We start from the raw sequence: 21,945 nt of genomic DNA on the forward strand, positions 1-21,945 counted from the left end.
AGTGACTGCCTGTACGGGGATTCACAAAACACCTGTGCGTGTAAACATGGCCCCCCCATGGGCGTACACTTTAGTATGCCACATGTGAATGAGGCTTTAGTAGTAATTTAGTAGGAATCTTGTTATTTTGTGTTTTATGTGCACTATTAATGAATTTAGTGTATTTTTAGTGAAAATATTGTTTTGATAAACATTTGCGCAAATATTGCGCTTTTTATTCTACTGGCCATGTGCTTTCAGAAAATGTATGGTCTGGGGGGTCTTTTACATAGTTACATAGTAGGTGAGGTTGAAAAAAGACACAAGTCCATCAAGTCCAACCTATGTGTGTGATTATGTGTCAGTATTACATTACATATCCCTGTATATTGCGGTCATTCAGGTGATTATCTAATAGTTTCTTGAAGCTATCAATGCTCCCCGCTGAGACCACCGCCTGTGGAAGGGAATTCCACATCCTTGCCGCTCTTACAGTAAAGAACCCTCTACGTAGTTTAAGGTTAAACCTCTTTTCTTCTAATTGTAATGAGTGGCCACGAGTCTTATTATACTCTCTTCTGCGAAAAAGTTTTATCCCTATTGTGGGGTCACCAGTACAGTATTTGTAAATTGAAATCATATCCCCTCTCAAGCGTCTCTTCTCCAGAGAGAATAAGTTCAGTGCTCGCAACCTTTCCTCATAACTAAGATCCTCCAGACCCTTTATTAGCTTTGTTGCCCTTCTTTGTACTCGCTCCATTTCCAGTACGTCCCTCCTGAGGACTGGTGCCCAGAACTGGACAGCATACTCCAGGTGCGGCCGGACCAGAGTCTTGTAGAGCGGGAGAATTATCGTTTTATCTCTGCAGTTGATCCCCCTTTTAATGCATGCCAATATTCTGTTTGCTTTATTAGCAGCAGCTTGGCATTGCATGCCATTGCTGAGCCTATCATCTACTAGGACCCCCAGGTCCTTTTCCATCCTAGATTCCCCCAGAGGTTCTCCCCTCAGTGTATAGATTGCATTCATATTTTTTGCCACCCAAATGCATTATTTTACATTTTTCTACATTGAACCTCATTTGCCATGTAGTTGCCCACCCCATTAATTTGTTCAGGTCTTTTTGCAAGATTTCCACATCCTGCGGAGAAGTTATTGCCCTGCTTAGCTTAGTATCGTCTGCAAATACAGAGATTGAACTGTTTATCCCATCCTCCAGGTCGTTTATGAACAAATTAAATAGGATTGGTCCCAGCACAGAACCCTGGGGAACCCCACTACCCACCCCTGACCATTCTGAGTACTCCCCATTTATCACCACCCTCTGAACACGCCCTTGTAGCCAGTTTTCAATCCATGTACTCACCCTATGGTCCATGCCAACGCACCTTATTTTGTACAGTAAACGTTTATGGGGAACTGTGTCAAATGCTTTTGTAAAATCCAGATACACCACGTCTACGGGCCTTCCTTTATCTAGATGGCAACTCACCTCCTCATAGAAGGTTAATAGATTGGTTTGGCAAGAACGATTCTTCATGAATCCATGCTGATTACTGCTAATGATATCATTCTTATTACTAAAATCTTGTATATAGTCCCTTATCATCCCCTCCAAGAGTTTACATACTATTGATGTTAGGCTAACTGGTCTGTAATTCCCAGGGATGTTTTTTGGGCCCTTTTTAAATATTGGTGCTACATTGGCTTTTCTCCGATCAGCTGGTACCATTCCAGTCAATAGACTGTCTGTAAAAATTAGGAACAACGGTCTGGCAATCACCTGACTGAGTTCCCTAAGTACCCTCGGATGCAAGCCATCTGGTCCCGGTGATTTATTAATGTTAAGTTTCTCAAGTCTAATTTTAATTCCGTCCTCTGTTAACCATGTAGGTGCTTCCTGTGTTGTGTCATGAGGATAAACACTGCAGTTTTGGTTACTGAAGCCCCCCGATTCACTCGTGAAGACTGAGAAGAATAAATTCAATACCTTTGCCATCTCCCCATCCTTTGTAACCAGATGTCCTTCCTCATTCTTTATGGGGCCAATATGGTCTGTCCTCCCTTTTTTACTGTTTACATACTTAAAGAATTTCTTGGGATTTTTTTTGCTCTCCTTTACAAATTTTGAAAGCTGTAAGTGAAAAAGGAAAACCTTAAGCTTTTATATTTAGTAGGAATTTACCAGGAATGTTGTAAAATTTGCTGTTTGTATCTGCTATTAATGATTTTAATGTATGTTTAGCAAAAATATTGCTTTGGTAAACCTTTGCGCAAATATCGTGGGGCCTTAAAAATCAATAGCATCTTTTTTTTATTCTACTGGTCCTATGCTTTCAGAAAATATATGGTTTGGGTGGTCTTTCACAAATTCTGAATACTGTAAGGGAAAAATTAAAACCTTCAGATTGAGAAATTTGGATATTTACACTTTTGCATCTGTTCAATTTTCACTATTTCCCAAAAAGGCGCAATTTAAAAGTTACAAATATTTGTTATTTATTAATCATTTATTTATCAATACAGGTTAAGCTTTTATATTTAGTAGGAATTTTGTAAAATGTGCTGTGTATTTATCTGCTAATCATGATTTTTGTGAATTTTTAGCAAAAATATTGTTTTGATAAACATTTGTGCAAATATTGTGGGACCTTCGAAATCAGTAGCACCTTCTTTTTATTCTACTGGTTATGTGCTTTCCGAAAATGTATATGGTTTGGATGGGGGGGGGGGGGGGGGGGTCTTTTACAAACTCTGAAAGCTATAAGTGAAAAATAAAAAAGCAAAGGAAAAATTGCAAAAATGGTCTGGCCACCTGACTGTACAAAATGGAGCACAGGGCCTGGCAGCGAAAGGGTTAATGGCATCCCAGTTGAACTTGTGGGTTTTTTTTTTTCAACCTGACTAACTATGTAAGTCTTATGCCGCGTACACACGATCAGACTTCTCGTCTGAAAAAGATATGATGGCTTTTCGGACGGGATTCCGCTTAAGTTTGCCTTGCATACACACGGTCACGCAAAAGTTTGCTGAACTTACGACCGTCAAGAACGCAATGACGTGCAACACTATGACGAGCCGAGAAAATGAAGTTCAATGCTTCCTAGCATGCGTCAAATTGTTTCCGAGCGTGCGTAGGAATTTTGCGCGTCGGAATTGCCACAGATGATCACATTTTCGGATAGGAACTTTTTCCGACCGAAAAATTGAGAACATGCTCCCAATCTTTTGCTAGCTGGAATTCGGCCAGCAAAAGTCCGATGGAGCATACACACGGTCGCATTTTCCGACGAAAACTCTCATTGGTCTTTTGTGGGCCTAAATTCCGATTGTCTATACACGGCATTAGTCCGTGGAGTTCAATATTGAGGTGGCCTACCCTTCACAGCAATAACCGCTTCAACTCTTCTGGGAAGGCTGTCCACAATTTTTTAGCGCATTTGTGAGGTCAGGCACTGATGTTGGATGAGAAGGCCTGGCTTGCAGTCTCCGCTCTAATTCATTGCAAAGGTGTTATATCAGGTTGAGGTCAGGACTCTGTGCAGGCCAGTCAGGTTCCTCCACCCCAAACTCGCTCATCCACACTATATTGCCAAAAGTATCGGGCCACCCCTCCAAATCATTAGGTGGAGGGGGATTATGATGTGGGGTTGTTTTTCAGGGGTTGGACTTCCAGTGAAGGAAACTCTTAAGGCGTCAGCGTACCAAGACATTTTGGACAATTTCATGCTCCCAACTTTGTGGGGATGGCCCCTTACTGTTCCAACTTGACTGTGCACAAAGCAAGGTCCATAAAGACATGGATGAGCAAGTTTGGGGTGAATGAACTTGACTGGCCTGTATAGAGTCCTTACTTTAACCTGATAGAACACCTTTGGGATGAATTAGAGCGGAGACTGCGAGCCAGGCCTTCTTGTTTGACATCAGTGCCTGACCTCACAAATGTGCTTCTGGAAGAATTGTCAAACATTCCCATAGACACACTCCTAAACCTTGTGGACAGCCTTCACAGAAGAGTTGAAGTGTCAGTGTCAGAGTTGGCCTGGTAGGCAAATGGTTAATCTCAGTATAAATACAGCTGTTCTGTGAAGCCCTCAGAGGTTTTTTAGAGAACCTTAGTAAACAAACAGCATTATGAAGGCCAAGGAACACACCAGACAGGTCAGGGATAAAGTTGGAGAAGTTTAAAGCAGGGTTAAGTTATAAAAAGATATCCAAGCTTTGAACATCTCACAGAGCTTTGTTTCAATCCATCATCCGAAAATGGAAAGAGTATGACACAACTGCAAACCTACCAAGACATGGTCATCCACCTAATCCAGGGGTAGGCAACCTCGGCCATCCAGCTGTGATGAAAGTACAAATCCCATCATGCCTCTGCCTCTAGGAGCCATGCCTGTGATTGTCAGTGTGTCTTACAATGTCTCTTGGGACTTGTAGTTTCAAAACAGCTGGAGAGCCAAGGGTTGCCTACCCTTGACCTAAACTGACAGGCCGGGCAAGGAGAGCATTAATCAAGAAACAGCCAAGAGGCCCATGGTTACGCTGGAGGAACTGCAGTGATCCACAGCTTAAGTGGGAGAATGTGTCCACAGGACACTCCACAAATCTGGCCTTTATGGAAGAGTGACAAGTAAGTAAGCTATTGTTGAACGAAAGCAATAAGTAGTCATATTTGCAGTTTGCGAGAAGCCATGCGAGGGACCCAGCAAACATGTGGAAAAAGGTGCTCTGGTCAGATGACACCAAAATTTAGCCTTTTGGCCTAAAAGCAAAACACTATGTGTAGTGGAAAACTAACACTGCACATCACCCTGAACACACCATCCCCACTGTGAAACATGGTGGTGGCAGCATCATGTTGTGGGGATGCTTTTCTTTAGCAGGGACAGGGAAGCTGGTCGGAATTGATGGGAAGATGGATGGAGCCAAATACAGGGCAATCCTAGAAGAAAACTTGTTAGTCTGCAAAAGACGAGACTGGGGAGGAGGTATACCTTCTAGCAGGACAACGACCCTAAACATATAGCCAGAGCTACAATGGAATGAATTAGATAAAAGCATATTCATGTGTTAGAATGGCCCAGTCAAAGTCCAGACCTAAATCCAATTGAGACTCTGTGGCAAGACTTGAAAATTGCTGTTCACAGACACTCTCTATACAATCTGACAGAGCTTGAGCTGTTTTGCAAAGAAGAATGGGCAAAAAATGTCACTCTCTAGATGTGCAAAGCTGGTAGGGACATACCCAAAAAGACTTGCAGCTGTAATTGCAGCGAAAGGTGGTTCTACAAAGAATTGACGCAGGGGTGCTGAATGCAAATAGCCGCCACACTTTTTAGATATTTAGGTATATTTGTAAAAAAAAAATTGAAAACCGTTTATCATTTTCCTTCCACTTCACAATTATGTGCCACTTTGTTGCTCTATCACATAAAATCCCAATAAAATACTTTTACGTTTTTTGTTGTAACATGACAAAATGTGGAAAATGTCAAGGGGTATAAATACTTTTTCAACGCAGCGCAACTCTGCACTTGTGCTAGTAAAGCCACTAAGATGGTGGCAGCTATAACCATACATAGAAGAATGGATCCTGCGCCCCCAATGAACTACTAGAGATATTTTTTTAAAGCCCAGCTACTTTGTAGACTTAAGAGGGAAAATGTGTAAGCATTAAATGATCTGATGAGATCACCACTACTCAATCCATCATCCGAAAATGGAAAGAGTTTGGCACAACTGAAAACCTACCAAGACATGGCCGTCCACCTAAACCAGGGGTAGGCAACCTCGGCCCTCCAGCTGTAGTGAAACTACAAGAAGAATTTAAGTTGGGCAGAAATAATAATTTGGCTGTGCTGCCATGCTAACTGTGTTAATGGTAACTCCATTACTTGCAATAAGTAAATAAGTATAACCCTTTTTTTCTTATACTCCCAAGGTATGGAATATGCCCTGAAAACATACTGCTTTATGGACAGAGTATTGGCACTGTACCAACCGTGGACTTGGCATCTCGTTATGAATGTGCAGCTGTCATCTTACACTCCCCGCTGACCTCTGGGATGAGAGTGGCATTTCCAGACACTAAGAAAACATACTGTTTTGATGCATTTCCCAAGTAAGTGTCTCAAGAAGTCATCCTAATGTTATGTAGTTTTTTTAGGATGGAGTTATGGCAAAATAAAAAATGATGTATAGGATGTAGTTGGTAGCATTAACACAGCAATCTTCGTTTTTCTGGGTCCCCCAGTAACAGAGTTGTATTACCTGTTGGTCATGTCAAAAAGCTGGCTATACACTGATTCCTCCACCCATGCTATATAGTTCCCATGGAGGTATCTCCTGGTGTGGCTGCTATATTTTGAGAGCTGTCCTCACTGGCAGCAGATGCATTTGACTAGATGCAGCTGCTGTTCAGTTGAACATTTTCCAGTGAGCTCCTTCTACAAAAGACAATGTAACAATCAACATTTGAGAAAGGAAGCATGGCCACATGCTGAGCAAACTTCAGCAAGTTCCTTGGGAATTGTCAGAGATTCACACTGTATATGGACAGCTTAACTTCCACAGAGGTGTGTACAAAGGTCACCGTTTATTCATTTGACTAAAACCCTTATCCCAAAAGGAAAAACAATGTTTCTCTAGCTACTTAAAGTGGTGTTCCAGCCGAAATTATACTTTTTAAATAAAAATATCCCTATAATACACAAGCTTAATGTATTCTAGTAAAGTTAGTCTGTAAACTAAGGTCTGTTTTGTTAGTTTATAGCAGTAGTTTGTTATTTTATAAACTTACAGCAGGCCGTGGCCATCTTAAGTGTGGGCATCTGAAGCCAGACTGTATTTCTTCCTGGATCTCATCCTTGCAGTGTAATAGGTTTCAGGTCAGGTTTCCATAGCAACGGCAGTGTCAGAGGAAGTTGCCACCCCTTCCCAGAAGGCATTGCAAACAGGAAATGATGCGATGAGCCAAGGCCAGGGAGGAGGAAGTGAAAAATAAATACAGCTAAGTGCTGAGAAAAAAAATAAAAAAATATCCAATTCGTTTACAGTGCACAGTTTAGTGAGGGATGCTGAAGAGTTGTAAAAGTGGGTGGAACTGCACTTTAAAAAGTATTACCCGGAGTTGGGCTTTAATTTGTTTGTCTCCTATGTAAGTTCTTCTAACATTACCCTCTTCTTGGGTTAACAGTGCTGCTGTCCAAATGTGACTACATTGCTCCTTCCGCCCTAAGGCAGGCAGAATGTTATTGGCTGAATCACTAGATGGAAATAATTAAATTGTTGTATTCTGCGCTTAGGGTTAAGATAGGCTGCTGCCTCCCCTGGAATGCTTTGATTTAAAGCTGGCGTATTAGAGGTTGTGTGTATGTAGGGGTAGGTGGTGTTGCCCATCACCTGAAGAGTGATCCTCTACAGTGAATCACTCCTCCCAGGTGAGTATGCAATAGGTGGTTTATAAATGCTACAGGTGGCTTTTCGTCACCTGAAGAGTGATTCTCTCCAGTCAATCACTCCTCCCAGGTGAATTTGCAATACATGGGTGGTAGTTCTAAGGGTGATTCCCCAATGGGTCACTCTTCTCGAATGGGTAATGAGTGATTCCCCAATGGTGAGATAAGTCATAGGGAATGTGCTCACCTTGTGACCTATATTCGGTAGTGTACTATTGTCGCTCTGTTAATTGTGCTTTTTGCAACCATATATCCAACACCCAGTTGAAAATAAATGTGCAAAGAGTGCAAAAAGTAGTGGTGATCTCATCAGATCATCTAAAATACCAAATGTCATCCTTAATAATTCATCCCAAACAGTATATGATGCTTGTGCAAATTCCTCTATAATAAATTATAGAAAAATTGATTATCATAAAAAAAATTTAAATAAACAAAAGTCCTGTGAAAAAAAAGTGTCAAAAAATGAAAAAGATAAATAAAATCCACATTAAAGTTCAATCTCAAGTAGTGCAAAAATAGCAAAATAGCAAAAGTCTGGGTTTAGTCGCAGATGTGCAATCTATCAAGTGACTTCCGTGCTCCCCTTCAGTTCCCCACTCACCAGATTCTTACACCCCTGCAGAGGTAAAACGCCTATTGTGAGTGTACTGGCTGTATCTGGAACAGACACCTCCACCTTGGCTCAGCAAACACTGGGGTATCCAGATCCCTCTGCACCTCCTGGGGTCAATCACTTTCACTAGATAAAGTTGCAACAGTCACCTCTTCCGTGCCAGACCGCAGGGTATCCTCCAATGACAAAGGAACTGGATACTCCTCGCTCACTCCTGCAAGTCTGCTGCGGTTTCTGTCAGTCTCCCTCCTAGACTTGGCTTTCTCCTCTGATCGCTGTTCCAGCAGGAGCTCCGCCTCTTCATACACGGTGTATGAAGAGGCGGAGCTCCTGCTGGAACAGCGGTCGAGGTGTCTGCTCCATATACAGCCAGTACACTCACTACAGGCATTTTACCCCTGCAGGGGTGAAAGAATCTAGTGAGTGGGGAACTGAAGGGGAGCACGGAAGTCACTTGATTGCACACCTGCGGCTAAACCCAGAAATGAGTCACTTTGGACAAGCACAAGTCACCTGAAATGTTGCTATTTTTGCACTACTTGAGATTGAACTTTAATGTTGATTTTATTTATCTTTTACATCTTTTCCATTTTTTGACACTTTTCACTGGACTTTTGTTTAAATTTTTCTTTATGATCAATTTTTCATTAAATGTATTATATCGGAATTTGCACAAGCATCATATACTGTTCGGGATAAATTATTAAGGATGAGATTTGGTGTTTTAGATGATCTGATTAGATCACTACTACTTTTTGCACATTTATTTTAGAACTGGGTGTTGGATATATGGTTGCAAAAAGCACAATTAACAGAGCAACAATAGTACACTACCCAATATAGGTCACAAGGTGAGCACATTCCCTATGACTTTTATCTCACTATTGGAGAATCACTCATTACCCATTTGAGAAGAGTGACCCATTGAGGAATCACCCTTCAGGTGACGGGAATAACTACCACCCATTCATTGCATATTCACCTGGGAGGAGTGATTCACCTGATAGAATCACTCTTCAGGTGACAAAAAGCCACCTGTAGCAATTATAAACCACCTATTGCATACTCACCTGGGAGGAGTGATTCACTGTAGAGGATCACTCTTCAGGTGACGGGCAGCGCCACCCACCCCTACATACACACAGCCATTAGATAGAAATAAAGTTTGCTTGTCTGAGTCACAGACCTCTCAGACTTGTGGGTTCAATCAGTGATTTTAAAGGGGTATGAAAGAGGGTTCAAAACTCTACCTCCTCACTGCTTGCTTCTCCCAAATCAAGCAAAATCTTCCCAAGGAGAGTCCGGTGTGCAGAATGCTCTGAATCGCCTCTTGTCCAAAGATGAGCTGTGCCAGTTTCCTTACAGGACAGGTTCAAAGGATTCTATTCAAAATTCTGTACAATTTCCTTCCATTTCCAAAATTGTGCATGGAATCTGCAAGGTTACACATTGCCTTTCTAAAACTGTGATCTGAACATCATGTCTGTCTGGGATTACATGGAGAGATAGAAGGATTTGAGGCAGCCTACATCCGCAGAAGATCTGTTGGTAGTTTTTCAAGGTGTTGGGAACATCCTACCTGCCGAGTTCCTTCAAAAACTGTGTGCAAGTGTACCTAGAAAAAATTAAAAATTCATGCTGTTTTGAAGGCAAAGGGTGGTTACACTAAATGTTGATTTGATTTTCTCTTTTGTTCATTTACTTTTTGTTAAATGATAAAAATAAACTATTAACCCTTCTATTTCTGAAAGCATTTTTCCCACCTGCCTATAACCTTTGCACAGTAATGTAGGCCAAGCAAAAGTCTTTCTTCCAGAGATTAAAATACTTTCTCTCGGAGCTCATGCTTGGGACCTTAGGTGAGAGACAGTCCCTCCTGTGAGATTTTTCATGAGAGTTCTGGGTCTTATGGGAGCCTCCTTTGTGGCCGTTTCATTTGCCCAATTTCATTTAAGACTTCTCCAACACCTCATCCTGTTGGCATGGAACAAGCAAGCTCCTATCCATGCTTCTGTCCAACCAAACAAGAAATTCCCTAGCTTGGTGGATCTCCAGCCCAGTCTTAAAGCGGTAGTAAACCGCTTGGTGTTTTTTTTTAATTTTTTTTTTGTTTTTTTATTTGAACCACTTCAGCCCCGGAAGGATTTGTCCACTTCCTAACCAGGCCATTTTTTGCGATATGGCACTCCGTCACTTTAACTGACAATTGCGGGGTCATGCAATGTTGTACCCAACCAAAATGTATGTCCTTTTTTCCCCACAAATAGAGCTTTCTTTTGGTGGTATTTTATCACCTCTGCGGTTTTTATTTTTTGCGCTATAAACAAAAAAAAAAGTGACAATTTTGAAAAAAACACAATTTTGTACTTTTTCAAATAAAAAAAATGTCTTCATCAGTTTAGGCCGATATTTATTCTTCTACATATTTTTGGTAAAAAAAAAAATCACAATAAGTGTATATTGATTGGTTTGCGCAAAAGTTATAGCGTCTACAAAATAGGGGATAGATTTATGGCATTATATATAATTTTTTTTTTATTTATTTATTTATTTATTTATTTATTTTTTTTATCAGGACTGCAACATTACGACGGACACATCAGACATTTTTGACACTTTTTTGGGACCAGTGACATTTATACAGTTATCAGAGCTCAAAATACCCGGATTACTGTATAAATGTCACTGGCAGGGAAGGGATTAACTGTGTTCCCTATGTGTGTTTCTAACTGGGGGGGGGATGTGCCTGACTAGAGGAGGAAAGAGATCGTTGTTCCTACTTAGTAGGAACACACGATCTCTCTCCTCTCCCCTGACAGAACCGGGATTTGTGTGTTTACACACAGATCCCGGTTTTTGCTCTGTCACGAGCGATCACGGGTGCCCAGCGGTGCGCGTGCCTGCTACAGCGTCTTAAAGAGCCGATGTACAGCTACAACAGCTCGCCCAGGGGAGCCAACCTGCTGCAGTATAACTGCGGTGGCTGGTCGGGAAGCGGTTAACCTGCAAGGCAATGTCATAATGTGCTAGTATGCATCTCATACTAGCACATTATGTGAAGCTTACCTGAAAACGAAGCCCTCCAGCGGCATGCTGTCACCACTGAAGGCGTTTCAATCATCACCCAGTCTTCCTTCCAGTTTTAGGGACTCTGGCTTTGTGAGTGGCTGGAGCCGCAATGACGTCACTCCCACACATGCGTGCGGGAGCCTAGGTTCACAGTGAGTGCTGGGAATGAAATCTATCTAATCAGTGTGAATCTAGGCCTAATGTGAAAGGGCACTAACAGCTTGCTGGCAGGAGAGCTCAGACACGGGGGGGATCAAAAGGAGGAATACACACCTGATACCGCAAGCACGGAAACATATAGCTGACACAGCAAAAATAAGATCTCATGATTGCTACACAGTGGCAGATACTTTGAAGGCGAGATACTCCTGCCTGGGGTTAGTGGTTCGGGTGAGTGCAATTGCTATAGGGGATCAATAAGGAGCACAGAGCACAAATTTGAAGAGCACCTGTCACTTTTTCACTTTTCAATTTTTTCATTTTTTGTTTTTATTCATTTTCCAACGTTTCTTTGGAATGACATATGGACTGTTCATGATCACAAAGTGTATTGATGCTTATGAACATCATTGAGGCATGATTTCAAGAGCACTAGTCACTTTAAGTAGAGGTTTTTATGCATTCTCAGCAAATGTATTGTGGATTGTTTTTAAACACAGTGCATATATACAGTGGGGACGGAAAGTATTCAGACCCCCTTAAATTTTTCACTCTTTGTTATATTGCAGCCATTTGCTAAAATCATTTAAGTTCATTTTTTTTCCTCATTAATGTACACACAGCACCTCATATTGACAGAAAAACACAGAATTGTTGACATTTTTGCAGATTTATTAAAAAGAAAAACTGAAATATCACATGGTCCTAAGTATTCAGACCCTTTGCTCAGTATTTAGTAGAAGCACCCTTTTGATCTAATACAGCCATGAGTCTTTTTGAGAAAGATGCACCAAGTTTTTCACACCTGAATTTGGGGATCCTCTGCCATTCCTCCTTGCAGATCCTCTCCAGTTCTGTCAGGTTGGATGGTAAACATTGGTGGACAGCCATTTTTAGGTCTCTCCAGAGATGCTGAATTGGGTTTAAAGCGGGGGTCCACCTATCTATCGTTTTGTTTTTTTTTTTAGTTCATTCACAAACTTTTCTTCTCAGCATTACATACTCACATATTGTGTGTAATATGTCCGCCTGTGTCAGATTTCGTCGGAAAGAATAACTTATATTATTCACTGCAGGCGGTTTCCATCTTCATTGTGGGCATTTGAAGCCCACAAGCATTTATTTCCTGGATGTGGTGAATGCTGTGCTCCCAGCACTCACCGCTCGTTCCCGCACATGCTCAGTGGCATCCTGGGAAGCCTGAGACTAGCTCCCAGGAGTCTGGGAGAGGCTAGAAACACGCCTACTCCCACAGGAGGAGAACCAGGAAGTGCAAAGAAGAATAGAAAAATAAAAGGTAATTACGGCGATTTAAATTTTTTTAAACGGCATGTCAGCATCTAGGCAAGGAAGAGAATACATACAGATATTGTTCAAAATTTGGGTGGAACTCCGCTTTAAGTCAGGGCTCTGGCTGGGCCATTCAAGAACAGTCAGTTGTTGTGAAGCCACTCCTTCGTTATTTTAGCTGTGTGCTTAGGGTCATTGTCTTGTTGGAAGGTAAACCTTTGGCCCAGTCTGAGGCCCTGAGCACTCTGGAGAAGGTTTTCGTCTAGGATATCCCTGTATTTGGCCGCATTCATCTTTCCCTCAATTGCAACCAGTCGTCCTGTCCCTGCAGCTGAAAAACACCCCCACAGCATGATGCTGCCACAACGATGCTTCACTGTTGGGACTGTATTGGACAGGTGATGAGCAGTGCCTGGTTTTCTCCACACATACCGCTAGAATTAAGGCCAAAAAGTTCTACCTTGGCCTCATCAGACCAGAGAATCTTATTTCTCACCATCTTGGAGTCCTTCAGGTGTTTTTTTTAGCAAACTCCATGCAGGCTTTCATGTGTCTTGCACTGAGGAGAGGCTTCCGTCGGGCCACTCTGCCATAAAGCCTCGACTGGTGGAGGGCTGCAGTGATGGTTGACTTTCTACAACTTTCTCCCATCTCCCGACTGCATCTCTGGAGCTCAGCCACAGTGATCTTTGGGTTCTTCTTTACCTCTCTCACCAAGGCTCTTCTCCCCCGATAGCTCAGTTTGGCCGGACGGCCAGCTCTAGGAAGGGTTCTGGTCATCCCAAACGTCTTCCATTTAAGGATTATGGCGACCACTGTGCTCTTATGAACCTTAAGTGCAGCAAAAATTTTTTTGTAAGCTTGGCCAGATCTGTGCCTTGCCACAGTTCTGTCTCTGAGCTCTTCAGGCAGTTCCTTTGACCTCATGATTCTCATTTGCTCTGACATGCACTGTGAGCTGTAAGGTCTTATATAGACAGGTGTGTGGCTTTCCTAATCAAGTCCAATCAGTATAATCAAACACAGCTGGACTCAAATGAAGGTGTAGAACCATCTCAGGCCGGGTTCATACTAGTGCGACAAACGCTCCGACATTGGGAGCTCATGTCGCATGACGTGTGAAAATCAATGTTTCCCTATGGGAGCCGTCCTAACTGGTCCGACACAAGTCAGTCCGACTTTGAAAATGCTCCCTGTACTACTTTGGTCCGACTTTGATCCTACTTCAGCCCATTGACTATCATTGAAGTCAGATCAAAGTAGGATCGCTGTCTTGCATGATCCGACTTTGGCATGCGACTTGTGCTCAGATGATCTTGAGGGGGAACTCTGCGCCAAATTTTAAATAAAAAAACGGCATGGGTTCCCCCTCCAAGAGCATATCGGGCCCTTGGGTCTGGTATGGATCTTAAGGGGAACCCCCTACGCCAAAAAGATGGCGTGGGGGTCCCGCCAAATCCATACCAGACCCTTATCCGAGCACGCAGCCCAGCCGGTCAGGAAAAGGGGTGGGGACGAGCGAGCGCCCCCCCCCCTGAACCGTACCAGGCCGCATGCCCTCAACATGGGGGGGTGGGTGCTTTGGGGCAGGGGGGTGCCCTGCGGCCCCCCACGTCAAAGCACCTTGTCCCCATGTTGATGAGGACAAGGGCGTCTTCCCGACAACCCTGGCCGTTGGTTGTCTGGGTCTGCGGGCAGGGGGCTTATCGGAATCCAGGAGCCCCTTTTAATAAGGGGGCCCCCAGATCCCGCCCCCCACCCTATGTGAATGAGTATGGGGTACATCGTACCCCTACCCATTCACCTAGGGAAAAAAGTGTCAATAAAAAAACACACGACTGGTTTTTAAAGTAATTTATTAGGCAGCTCCGGGGGTCTTCTTTCAACTTCGGGGGATTCTTCCGACTTCTCCGTGTTCTCCAGCCTCCGCGCTCTCCGGTTCTTCTCCCGCTCTCCGGTATCTGTTGCCGGGCTTCTCCGTTATCTTCTACTCTTTTGCCCGCTCTTTTGCTAGCGGTGGCCCGGTCTTCTCCGCCGTTTTCTTCCCACTTCTCTTCTTCCGATGTTGACACGACGCTCTCTCCCACTGTAATGCCGTGTGCGCGGTCCGCAACAACTTATATAGGGCGTCCCGGTGACCCCGCCCCTTATGACATCACATTCCCATCATGCCCCGGGACTGTGACGTCATAATGGACAGGGTCACCGGGTGACATCACCCGGTGACCACGCCCCATCCCTATCTAAGTCGTTGCGCACACGGCATTACAGCGGGAGAGAGCGTCGTGTCAACATCGGAAGAAGAGAAGAGGGGAGAAGACCGGGCCACCACTAGCAAAAGAGCGGACAAAAGAGTAGAAGATAGCGGAGGAGCCCGGCAGAAGATAACGGAGAGCGGAGAAGAGGCCGGAGAGCGCGGAGAAGTCGGAAGAGACCCCCGAAGTTGGAAGAAGACATCCGGAGCTGCCTAATAAATTACTTTAAAAAACCTGTCTAGTGTGTTTTTTTTATTGACGCTTTTTTTCCTAGGTGAATGGGTAGGGGTACGATGTACCCCATACTCATTCACATAGGGTGGGGGGCCGGGATCTGGGGGCCCCCTTATTAAATGGGTCTCCCGGATTCCGATAAGCCCCCCCCACCCGCAGACCGCGACAACCAACGGCCAGGGTTATCGGGAAGAGGCCCTTGTCCTCATCAACATGGGGACAAGGTGTTTTGTGGTGGGGGGGCGCAGGGCGCCCCCCTGCCCCAAAGCACCCACCCCCCCATGTTGAGGGCATGCGGCCTGGTACGGTTCAGTAAGGGGGGGCGCTCGCTCGTCCCCACCCCTTTTCCTGACCGGCCGGGCTGCGTGCTCGGATAAAGGTCTGGTATGGATTTGGGGGGACCCCCACGCCATTTTTTTCGGCGTAGGGGGTACCCCCTAAAATCCATACAGGACCGAAGGGCCTGGTATGCTCTTGGAGGGGGAACCCATGCCGGTTTTTTATTTAAAATTTGGCGTCGAGTTCCCCCTCAATATTCATACCAAACACAGTGCCTGTTATTGGCGGGGATCCAAGTCGGATCCCTGTTCATTGAAAGTCGGACGTATGTCGGCTCTAAATCGCAGGGCAAAGTCGGATCCAAAGTAGGACGGCTGTCGTGTTGCACCAGTGTGAACCTGGCCTCAAGGATGATCAGAAGAAATGGATAGCACCTGAGTTAAATATATGAGTGTCACAGCAAAGGGTCTGCATACTTAGGACCATGTGATATTTCAGTTTTTCTTTTTTAATAAATCTGCAAAAATGTCAACAGTTCTGTGTTTTTCTGTCAATATGGGGTGCTGTGTGTACATTAATGAGGAAAAAAAATTAACTTAAATGATTTTAGCAAATGGCTGCAATATAACAAAGAGTGAAAAATTTGAAGTCTGAATACTTTCCGTCTCCACTGTATATGTATATATGTGTGTGTGTGTATGTGTGTATATATATATATATATATATATATATATATATATATATATATATATATATTACACACATGTCCGCACTATGTCCACTGCATTAGAGGCAGAATGGCAGTCTGCCTAAGTAAACAGGGCAGATTGCCGTTCTGTCAGTAGGGAAGGCTTGGATTCAGGGACAAGGATCCATGCCTTCCTCTAGTAAAGGCACCTCCCACACAGTACACTAACACTGGCTAGCACACAGTTAACCCTTTGATCACCCAAGATGTTTAACCACTTCTCAGCCAATATCATTAGTACAGTGACCGTGCATATTTTTAGCACTGATCACTGTATTAGTGGCACTGGTTCCCACAAAGGTGTCAAAAGTGTCAGTGTCCCATTTGTCTGCAGCAATATTGCAGTCCTGCTATAAGTCGATCATTACTAGTAAAAAAAAACAAATAAAAATTCCGTAAATATATCCCATAGTTTGTAGACGTTATAACTTTTTGGGGGGTAAAGTGGGAAATAGAAGAGAGGGAAGATGGGGTGGGGGGGTATAGATATACATTCAGTGCGACTGTGGTAGTTTTCCACAACATGGATGAGCTCAGATGGTTAGAAGGCCGTTCACCAGTGTGAGGTCATCAAGACATCTGGACCATCTACACTGGTCTGGTTCCGGCTGTCAATTCTAGGTTGTTGTTCAGCTCATCCTTTAGTAACCCTATTCAATAGTCTATCCGATGCAGAGTAGTGTACCCAGACATACCACAGTACCTTGTGTTTATCCCTGTCATCTCCCTCTCTGGCACGCATCTCCTCCATTAACATAATCTCATTGAGAATGGTGATCCACCTATGGAGAGGGAGGGTTGCCTCAGATTTCCAGTATTTCGTGATCAATTGTCTGGCTGCTGATAGAAAAAACCTAAGAAGATTGTTGGTTTTCTGGGATTTAATTGATCCCGGTAGTATCGACAATAGGGCTATTTTAGGGGAGAGGGCTATGGAGATATCATACATTTCATTATAAAACGCGAATATACCTTTCCAGAAGGGGTGAATCCGAGCACATTCCCACCAGATATGAAGGTATGTTCCTTTTCCTCCGTGACAGCGCCAGCAGACATCAGAAGCACTGGGAAACATCCTGTGAACCGAGACCGTGTCCCTATACCACCTGGAGAGTAGGTTATAATTTTTCTCCTGCGTAAAGCTGGAGATTGAGGATTTGTGGGTGAATGTGAAAGAGGTCTGCCACTCCCCTGGAGAAATGTCCGTGTCCAGGTCTCGACCATTTTTGTGTGAAGGAGTGTGGGAGAGGATTTCCTTATAGATTTTAGAAAGGGTGTGTCTGGGAACCTGAGAGAGGCCACACATCTCAAAGGTTGTTAGGGTCCTGTGTATGTGACCTGATAAGTGTAGGTTCAAGTAGAACGTTTTGAGGGATATCGTGGATAGCCAGTTGGTTGAGGAGGATTGACTACTGTTTTGTAGTGTGAATCCGCCTGTGGTCGTGTGGACAAATAAGCGTGCCGTTGGCCAGTCTGTTTTCTTGTAGCCTCCTATTCGGTCAGAGGTTTCGTAGTCCGGGAGTGCCGGGTTGTCGAAGAGCGACATGAGAGGGCTGGGATCAGTGAACAAGAACGTAGGTGGAATGTCGGCGGAACCATAGTAACAACGCTGCTGTGGTCAGTGGGGAGAGCATGGGTATGGAGCGGTGTTTAAGGTGGTATCCCCAGAGCAGAGCCCGCAGGTCCACTTGTGCCATGTCTTGTTCTACTATTGTTGGTTTGGTCAGGGGGTGTGGGAACCATTCCAGAAGTCTGGAGATTATGGCAGAGTCGTGGTATATTTCAAAGTCGGGAAGGCCGAGACTGCCTGTGTATTTGGAGCATAGGACCTTGTGTTTTAATCTGGGGGGTGGTGGTGCCAAATTGCAAGGAATCGTAACGTGCGGTAGAAGGAAGTTGGAAGTGTTATAGGGAGGGCTTGGAACAAGTACAATAGTTTGGGGAGGATATCCATCTTAAGTACATTTATATGTCTAAGCCATGGTAATTTGAGGTGGTGCCATGAGTCTAGGGAGTGTCGTATTTTAGCCAGTATAGGGCTGAAGTTTGGTGGGTAGATGTCTTTGAAATTGCTAGGAATCTCGGTCCCCAGATATTTGATTGATTTCGTTTGCCAATGGAAGGGGAAGTTTTGTTGAATAAGTGAAAGGGTGTGGGTGGGTAGGGATATCTTTAGGGCTTCTGTTTTATTCATGTTCAATTTAAAATTACTGTGGGAGCCGAAGCAAGCAAGTTCATGGAGAAAGGAGGGGATGCTGATGTGCGGCTGTGTTACATAGAGCAATAAGTCGTCGGTGTACAGGGAAAGCTTACAGTGGGCTGAGGGTGTGTGGATACCATTTATGGATTCGTTACTATGTATTGCCTGGGCTAAGTGTTCTATGGTGATGGCCAAGAGAACCGGGGGGACAGTGGGCAGCCTTGTCTGGTTCCGTTGTTGATCAGGAATGTCGCTCAGTGTTCACTGTTCGCTGTAACTTTCGCTGATGGTTTGGAATAGAGGGACATGATTTTTACTAGGAGTCTGGGACCTAACCCTATCTGCTGAAGCGTTAGTTTGAGAAACGGCCAGCTGACCCCGTCAAATGCTTTTTCCCAAACAAACTTTTTAAAACAAATAAAAAAATACACTTACAGAATGCATAATCATAAACAGCGTGTAGTTCAAACAGACAGCATATCCGAGCTTGCAGAATGATGTCACATGTAGTTTTAATCCGGTTCTCTTTTACCATTAATCAAAATTTGGTTATAGAGTATGATATGCAAACTGTTGTCCTGGTGATGTCCCCTAGCAATACGTTACTGCTGTAACAGTAAAGAACCCCTAACACAGTTTAAGATTTAAAGTCCTGCGCTCAGGTGTCATGCTCAAGAAAGGAGATGTACCGTATATCTCTTAATCCTTTAACCACCGTTTAAGATTGAACTGCTTTTCATTTAGTTTCATTGTGTGGGTATGTCTGGTCTTTAAAGACCTAAGATGAAATAGTTCTCTCCCAATGATACTGTCACGATTTAATGATTTGTATATTGCAATCATATCCCATCATAAGGGTCTCCCTTTTTCAAATTACTGCTTTCCTCCTTATAAAATGTTAAAAGGTTGGCCTGGCAAAGAGCGTTCTTTTATATATCCATGTTGGTAACTATTAATGATACTATCGTCATCAGCATATTCTTGGATATGACCCGTTATCATTCCTTCCATTAGTTTACATACTATTAATGTTGGACTGACTGGTCTGCAATTTTAATCAGTCTGATGGTTCCAGTCAGTAAACTGTCATTAATAATTAGGAACAATGATCTGGCTATGACGTGGCAAAGTTCTTTGAGACGCTCGATTGTAGGCCATCTGGTCCAGGTGATTTGGTTTCTGTTTCTGGCCCAGGTGATTTATTCACATTCATTTTTTCCAGTCTTTTTTTTTTTAACACAGGTTTCGGTACCCACAACGGTACATTCAATTTAATATTAGCGTTACTGTGTTTATTATATCCCACCTTTTTGTTCTTGGCAAAAGAACAGTTGCCTTCTCCCTGTCACATGTGACCAACTTCAATGTATCATCATCTTTAATGGGGTCCATATGTTTTAATAATATATTTTTTTTTAACTCTTCTTAGCAATGTGTCTCTCCTGTCCCGATTGTGCTCTTGAATTTCTTAGTTCAATCTTATTTTATTAGAAGGTAAAGCAAGATAGGACAACATTACACAATAGTGTTGTCATATACAGTCAGGTCCATAAATATTGGGACATCAACACAATTCTAATCTTTACGGCTCTATACACCACCACAATGGATTTGAAATGAAACGTACAAGATGTGCTTTAACTGCAGCCTTTCAGCTTTAATTTGACGGTATTTACATCCAAATCAGGTGAACGGTGTAGGAATTACAACGGTTTGTATATGTGCCTCACACTTTTTAAGGGACCAAAAGTAATGGTACAGATTAACAATCATCCATGAAACTTTCACTTTTTAATACTTGGTTGCAAATCCTTTGCAGTCAATTACAGCCTGCAGTCTGGAACGCATAGACATCACCAGACGCTGGGTTTCATCCCTGGTGATGCTCTGCCAGGCCTCTACTGCAACTGTCTTCAGTTCCTGCTTGTTCTTGGGGCATTTTCCCTTCAGTTTTGTCTTCAGCAAGTGAAATGCATGCTCAATCGAATTCAGGTCAGCTGATTGACTTGGCCATTGCATAACATTCCACTTCTTTCCCTTAAAAAAAACTCTTTGGCTGCTTTCGAAATATGCTTCGGGTCATTGTCCATCTGCACTGTGAAGCGCTGTACAATGAGTTCTGAAGCATTTTGCTGAATATGAGCAGATAATATTGCCCGGAACACTTCAGAATTCATCCCGCTGCTTTTGTCAGCAGTCACATCATCAATAAATACAAGAGAACCATTTCCATTGGCAGCCATACATGCCCACGCCATGACACTACCACCATCATGCTTCACTGATGAGGTGGTATACTTTGGATCATGAGCAGTTCCTTTCCTTCTCCATACTACTCTCTTCCCATCACTCTGGTACAAGTTGACAAGATCAACTCATCTGTCCATAAGATGTTGTTCCAGAACTGTGAAGGCTTTTTTAGATGTTGTTTGGCAAACTCTAATCTGGCCTTCCTGTTTTTGAGGCTCACCAGTGGTTTACATCTTGTGGTGAACCCTCTGTATTCACTCTGGTGAAGTCTTCTCTTGATTGTTGACTTTGACACACATACACCTACCTCCTGGTGAGTGTTCTTGATCTGGCCAACTGTTGTGAAGGGTGTTTTCTTCACCAGGGTAAGAATTCTTCGGTCATCCATCATAGTTGTTTTCCGTGGTCTTCCGGGTCTTTTGGTGTTGCTAAGCTCACCGGTGCGTTATTTGTTTTTAAGGATGTTCCAAACAGTTGATTTGGCCACACCAAATGTTTTTGCTATCTCTCTGATGGGTTTGTTTTGTTTTTTTCAGCCTAATGATGGCTTGCTTCACTGATAGTGACAGCTCTTTGGATCTCATATTGAGAGTTGATAGCAACAGATTCCAAATGCAAATAGCGCACTTGAAATGAACTCTGGACCTTTTATCTGCTCCTTGTAAATCAGATAATGAGGGAATAAAACACACCTGGCCATGGAACAGCTGAGCAGCCAATTGTCCCATTACTTTTGGTCCCTTAAAAAGTGGGAGGCACATATACAAACTGTTGTAATTTCTACACTGTTCACCTGATTTGGCCTGGCAGAGCATCACCAGGGATGAAACCCAGCGTCTGGTGATGTCTATGCGTTCCAGACTTCAGGCTGTAATTGACTGCAAAGGATTTGCAACCAAGTATTAAAAAGTGAAAGTTTCATGGATGATTGTTAATCTGTACCATTACTTTTGGTCCCTTAAAAAGTGTGAGGCACATATACAAACCGTTGTAATTCCTACACCGTTCACCTGATTTGGATGTAAATACCCTCAAATTAAAGCTGAAAGTCTGCAGTTAAAGCACATCTTGTTCGTTTTATTTCAAATCCATTGTGGTGGTGTATAGAGCCAAAAAGATTAGAATTATGTCGATGTCCCAATATTTATGGACCTGACTGTATATGTATTTTTTGAAGGATAACTGATGCAAACAAAAATCGGTTTTAGACTCTAAGTTTGAGTCCTCTAGTAAGGCACAGTGAAAAAAACATTATAAGAACAAACGTCCTGAGTAAAGGTAGGGTAATTTTCATAAATTCCTTGATAAAAGTTTAACCTGAATGGTAATCAGTGAAGCATATTCTAACTAATTAACTCATTCTCTAAGAGAATGATATGCTGTAGGGGTCACTTACTACGTTAAT

At 43.2% G+C, this 21,945-nt stretch overlaps 1 protein-coding gene across 2 annotated transcripts in view; it reads left to right on the plus strand.

Annotated features, from left to right (window-relative positions):
• Positions 1 to 21,945, plus strand: part of LOC141105319 (alpha/beta hydrolase domain-containing protein 17A) — an 88,961-nt gene that overhangs the window by 41,557 nt on the left and 25,459 nt on the right. For both annotated transcript variants that reach the window (XM_073595192.1, XM_073595193.1), the window contains exon 4: positions 5,925 to 6,104. In XM_073595192.1, the coding sequence (XP_073451293.1) occupies positions 5,925 to 6,104 (180 nt within the window). The remainder of the gene's footprint in view (positions 1 to 5,924; positions 6,105 to 21,945) is intronic.

This window comes from Aquarana catesbeiana, linkage group LG01 (assembly GCF_042186555.1).
Source record: "Aquarana catesbeiana isolate 2022-GZ linkage group LG01, ASM4218655v1, whole genome shotgun sequence".
In the NCBI taxonomy this organism is placed as follows: domain Eukaryota; kingdom Metazoa; phylum Chordata; class Amphibia; order Anura; family Ranidae; genus Aquarana; species Aquarana catesbeiana.